Source organism: Gastrolobium bilobum, unplaced genomic scaffold (assembly GCF_033153095.1).
Source record: "Gastrolobium bilobum isolate Gb01-03AN ecotype WA unplaced genomic scaffold, APGP_CSIRO_Gbil_v1 utg1578, whole genome shotgun sequence".
In the NCBI taxonomy this organism is placed as follows: domain Eukaryota; kingdom Viridiplantae; phylum Streptophyta; class Magnoliopsida; order Fabales; family Fabaceae; genus Gastrolobium; species Gastrolobium bilobum.
In genome coordinates, this window is record NW_026899219.1 from 713,343 (window position 1) to 719,393 (window position 6,051).

Sequence of the window (6,051 nt, forward strand, 5' to 3'; positions counted from 1 at the left end):
ATCTCATTACGGATTGGAAGGCGGAAGCTGCGCGCAATCTTGGTGGAACGTTTGTTTACAGTGCCAAAAAAGATAAAGCACATAGGTCGACTGGTTGTTTAATTAGAACCATGCAGGGTCGTGTTGCAAGAAGATCAACTCAAGAGTTGAAGGACTAAACAATATTTTGAATAGTGAAAAATGTGCCCCCACTGAAAATGACCAGGAAGATTGATAGCCAAGTACTTGGTTCATTACATGGCTTAAGTAATTTTGCATAACTTGAGCGCCCCAATGCTGCTTACGTGAAAAGAGTCCCCCATTCTGTTGACATGAATGGACTTGGCTGTAACTGTACATCCATTCTTTTTGTATGGAGAGAACTTGGCTTTGGTTTGCATGAAAGCAGGTCAGTAATATTTTTATGGTAAGACAAGAAAATTTCAAAAGTAACAAAATCGTATTTGGTTGTTTACTCTGGAAGCCATACTTCATTGAACAAAGTTTGTTGTGTACTTTTTGGCAAAAAAAAGTATGTTACGTGGTAACTTTTCTGTTGATTTTATGGATAGCTCTACTCTTCAATTGGTTATATAATTCCTCTTTTGACCATACCAGAAAAAATAAAAGGTAAAGAAAGAAATATCTCCAAGCTTTTCTAAGGCGTTAATCACGATTCCTTATTCACTGAATCGTCAACGGTGATGTGCACTCCTTTGTGCATACCCTATCACAAGTGGGAAAAAGGTTTCTTGTCATCTTCCTTAGACTTACTGAAGGTAAAAGTATCATAATAATTTTACGGGCAATGTTTTTCTCATATTACATGAGGAAGTGTTGTCTCATGTAAAGACATAAATAAACAGGTTCCACAACTAAAAAAACAAAAAAATATTGACTCGAATTTGGGTGGATATGTAACATGAACAAAGTATTTTTCTAATTTTATTTTATTTATTTTGTTTTGCAAAAATTAGACGTATAAAGGGTTCTGATGCCCACTACGTCAAGTCATCTTTAATTAATTTCGTGAATAGAACAGAACAACTATCTTTAGAAAAAAGAATATTACCGAGCAATAGTCTTAGTTGGAAAACAGTTAAAATTATTTTTAAAAAGTGCTTGATTTTGAAATCAAATTTTATTTAACTGCGTTATTTGCACTTTAACTTGTCATCCTCTTTTTATACTTGATAATTTACCTCTTTGAATTATCCCATTGTGTAATAAATTGTGGTCAACAAAAGTTTAGATACACGCAAGAAAGTGGCTACCCAATGGGCGAGGAAAAACTCCAAGATATGAGGCTTCATTAGTGACATAAACACTTGAAACTTTTTTTCAAGTAGGAACTGATTTTGGGACTTGCACTTACTTTTTGCAGCATTTGTGGTTGACCTACTCGAATTGATGCATTTTGTCAATGGAATGATTGTGGCAACTGAAGGATACCTCTTTCCTCTTCATGTCTGCTTCAACATTTGCAGTCCAACCACTGCCTTCAATTTTCTGATTTTTTCTTTCTTTCCATGCATTTCATGTATCCACCGTCATGCCACATCAATACAATTTCAATTTCCGTAATGATATTTCACATAATCTTAATTTTGTTGTTGTTGTCGTCGTCGTCGTCAAACTCAGACTTTCCTGATATTTTACCATTGTCAAATGCTTTAGCACACAACCGCATGGTCAATTTAATAGAATTCATTTTCATAAATATTAATTGTGATTATTGCAGATAAGTTCTCTGCAGTGAGCCCAATACGATGTTTTAGGATGGAAATTATGGTATTTTTGTAATTTTAATTTATTTCAGAATTATTATAATTTTTATAATTATAATTTTTTAATCTTTCAATCTCAAAACGACGTCATTTTGAAAATTAATACAGATAATTTATCTGCATTAATTACAGAAAAATATTTCTTGTAAATATTAATTTAAAATGTAACTCAAGCAGTAAGAATAATGATAACATTTCCTTATAATCATTTGATTTGACCAACTTGATTCGTTTTGTATCACATATTATATTAATCTTGTTTTCTTTTCTTTTTTACTGTTTCTTTTGCATTTTGCTTGAAGATGAATTCCATAATTCCGAATTGATATCTCTTCCTCCATAAACAGCTCTATTTTTAATCTTGAAACCTCTACATGATTTAATCATTGAAGGGACTTAAACGTGAAACAAATATAATCAATTAATTTTGTCCCCAAAAAAGAGTTATTTAAACTTATATCCTACCCAGCAAGAGTTTTGTCATTGTGCTTTTGGGGCATATTTGTTAATGGGTTTTCGTTTTATCCTTTAACATAACACAACAAATTTTTCTACTCTCACAATATTTTGTGGGGCCCACACTTTTTAAAACAAAAAAATAAATAAAAAATTAAGACATGTAAAACGAATCTCTATAACATTACACAATCACTTTTCCTACAACATAACTCTTATAAAACCCTTTGTTAATTATGTAAAAGAGAAACTATTAACTGTAAATAAAATTTGAACATACTCTTGAAATGTGGAATTGAGAATGGGTTCCAGCTGTTGAAATCACCACACGACATAATATCCAAACAAGACCAATCAACATTATTTACTCATTTTACTGCAATGCATGAATCCATGCATTATCTAGCCGACAATCACGGACATATTGCCCCACAATTTAATGTATGGGAATTGGGACCCACCATTGTTCACCTACAACGCTATAATTACCTATCTCTTTTCTTCTTTTTTGATTGACACAGGAAATTGAATATAAATTACCTATCTACATCAACACATGAGTTCCCATAACTAAAATTTGATGTTTCAAAAATCAAACAAAGCAACCGATTAAGAAAAAAAGTTGAATCAGCAGAACTTTTGAATTATATCTTAATTAATTAAACTAGTTAAATTAAACCCTTAAACAAAATATAACCAGTTAACATTTTATAATGTGACCAATTAAGCCAGTCACCAAATTTAATTTTTGGAATAATGCTATAAAGCTACAAAAAGGCAACGGATACCTCACTTTGATTATTTCAAATCTCACGTTACCTTTAATACTTTATTTTTGAGAAAAAAAATAAAAAAGTGCATTGCTCCCATTGAGTACTCACCAATTAAGGGGTCCCTTGGTCAGGTCTTTTAAGAAATGAAGACCAAAGCTATGTTGTGGGTTTGATTATTCTAGCATATCAAATATCCAGAACAAAATTTTCAAATAACCCTAGCAAGCACATCACTAAACTCTTGATTTCAAAATAGTGGCTTTATTTCTAGCTTGTACCAAACAACATTATTATCACAATTTGTTCTCGTTATTCTTATAAATAGATACACGTCAATCAAACATTGCCAAAAAAAAAAAACATATATTCAAAAGAAAGAACAAAAAAGGATGAACATACAAATAATCAGTCCCATCATAAATATAATAGAGATCCATGTGAAAATTACTCTCATATCATATTGTCGTATTGTTTGCCAGATGGCCTACATGCAAAGCCTATAAAATACCACAAGTCCACAACAAACTACAAAAGTATAATAATACCAAGAACTGTAACTTCAATCTTAGTAACTAAAATGGTCCCAAAGCTTCAACAAATTTGCAAGCCATGCCATTGAGTGTACAATTATAAACCATTTTTCAACAGAAAAAAATAACCAAACAGTACTCATTTATGAGAACCCCACACAGTCCAAAGGCAAAACCTTCCCCAAATTTATTTGGGTGGGACCCTTTTCATCACCCAAGCAATTCAATGAATGCTCCAAGGCATAGCCTTTTCCTTTACCTTTCCCTTTTCCTTTTCTCTTTTCCCTAAATTCCCATAACCATACAAATCTAAAAAACTTATACTATATTTAATTTTTTTTTTCTTTTTTACCAAACCTTATAAATTATTATAATAATAATAATATATAAGAGTGGGGTTAAATATGTAAATTACATATCTAGCATTTGTTGGGTGAGAATCCAACTAAAGAGTTTGCCATATCAAAGCTGACACGTGTCCCCTGTTGCTGCACATTCCCTATGATTGACAACTCCGACGACGACGGCGCAAACGCGAAGCAGAAAGTTCCGGCGGAATCCACCGGAATCAAGTAATTCTTCGCCGGCAAATTCCACGTGTTCCCGCCACTAAAGTGAAACGACACCGTTGGCACACGCACGGACTGCAGAGACGACAAGTCGTAGCACGTGTCGAAAAGCGCAACGCTCTCTGCGGAACGCAGATTCTGAGTCAGACTCCTAAACGCGTCGCGAACCGAGTTATAAGCCTGAGTCCGCAACCGAGTTATGGCCGTGCCAGAGTCCACGATGATTCCGCCGGAGCCGGAGCTGCCAACCGCGAATGTCTCCGGCGGAACGGACACCATATCGCCGCCGACGCTCACGCCGGTGAGCTCCACGTAGTAAAACGTGTCGAGCTTCTGGTTCTTCAGCAGCGTCGCGGTGACCGAGTCGCCGGGTCGGGGCGAGTTGAACTCGAGCGTCGACGATTTTCCCGAGTCACGGTCAACCAAACAGTACGAAAACGACGACGCTTTGATCTGCGAGGTTAATGAGAGGGCCCCACCACCGAGACCGAGTAACCCAGCGGCGCCAACGAACAAACCCTCGTTATCGTGGCCACAACCGATAGCGACCCGATTCACTGACCCGGAATCACCAAACGACACCGTTTCGGTTACGTATTCACCAACCGTGAACGACCCATCACCGTAAGAAACCTGATAGAGACACTTTCCGTTACGGCACGCCGAGGTTTCAAGCGCCTGGCACTGTTGCGCGTCGCAGGTTAACGGGTAGAACGAGGAGGATGTAGTCGGGTCGAAAATCGGGTCGGATTGTTGGTAGCAATCGGAGCATGGCTTGCACTGGATCCAGTTCACGTCGCTTCCGGTGTCGAGAACCATGTAGAGTGGCTTCGCGGGTCGACCCACGCCGACCCGAGAGAAGTACTCGCCGCTGCCTTGGCCGGTGCCGGAGGAAACCGGCGTGGAGAGATCTTCGGGTCGGAGCAGGTCCGTTTGGGTCGGATGGAGATCCGACTTTTTAACGTCGTTGAGGGCGAGTTGGAGCTTTGTGGTGAGCGAGTTGACTCGGGCTGAGTCACGGGCGAGTCGGGCCAGGACCAGGGTTTTGTAGTCTTGGTGGTTTGCATTGTGGAGAGAGTCTCTTGGGTGTAACTGAACAGAGAAGAAAGAAGGAGAAGATGAAGTGGGTGTGTGTTGGATTTCTTGTTGGTGAAAAGATTCAAGTGTTTGAGGGTTAAAGGTGCGGACTTGGTGGGTTTGGTGGAGGGAAGAAGAGATGTTAAGAAGAGTGGTAGAGAACTGAGAAGGAGTTTGTGATGATGATGGTGAAGTACGAGTGGAGGTTGAAGATGGAAGAAGAGAAAGTGTTGTGATGTAGAGTGCTACTATTGTGAGGGTAAGAAATGGTGAGTTCAGAGCCATTTTTCTGGTTACGATAAGAACTGGGAAAAAGAGAGTGAGTAGTAGTGTGGAGTGTTGAGTTGAGGTGGGTGTTTGGCTTTATTGGTTTCAAAAAAGTGTACACAGTTCAGAAAGAGAGAGATAGAAATGCTTGCATTTGATTGATTTGTTGGGTTGGTGGATGAAAAAGTAATTGATTTTTGGGATTAGTGTTTTTTTATCTTATATTATTGTTAATAAAATTATCTTTACACGTATATAAAAATAGATAAAATTTATATTTTTTTTCTCCTCCGGCTTTATATGAGTTTCATATATTATCTCCTATAACATTAATTGATTTATTTTTTGGTTATGCAATTATTGGAATTAGATAGCCGATTTTGTTTCTATCTGCATGGTACAAGATAGGTCAATTTTACTGTATTTTGTTTTCTGTTTATGCTCAAATCAGTGCATCCATCGTATTGTTATTTGTTCAATAATATTTAGATAAGTTCCAGCAGAATCTTGTGTCAATCATATTTTATTGCTTGGAAAAACAGAATCCTGTATCAATCATATTTTATTTACGGGGAAAATATTTTTTTTTATACGAGAAATTTCTTCTCATGTC

The 6,051-nt window shown here is 37.0% G+C and overlaps 1 protein-coding gene across 1 annotated transcript; it reads right to left on the reverse strand.

The window, feature by feature from the left end:
- Positions 1-3,435: 3,435 nt before the first annotated feature.
- Positions 3,436-5,646, reverse strand: LOC133288374 (protein ASPARTIC PROTEASE IN GUARD CELL 1). The gene has a single exon (XM_061486108.1). It carries the CDS (start codon positions 5,454-5,456, stop codon positions 3,945-3,947), a length of 1,512 nt encoding a protein of 503 aa, XP_061342092.1. The 5' UTR covers positions 5,457-5,646; the 3' UTR covers positions 3,436-3,944.
- Positions 5,647-6,051: the final 405 nt, after the last annotated feature.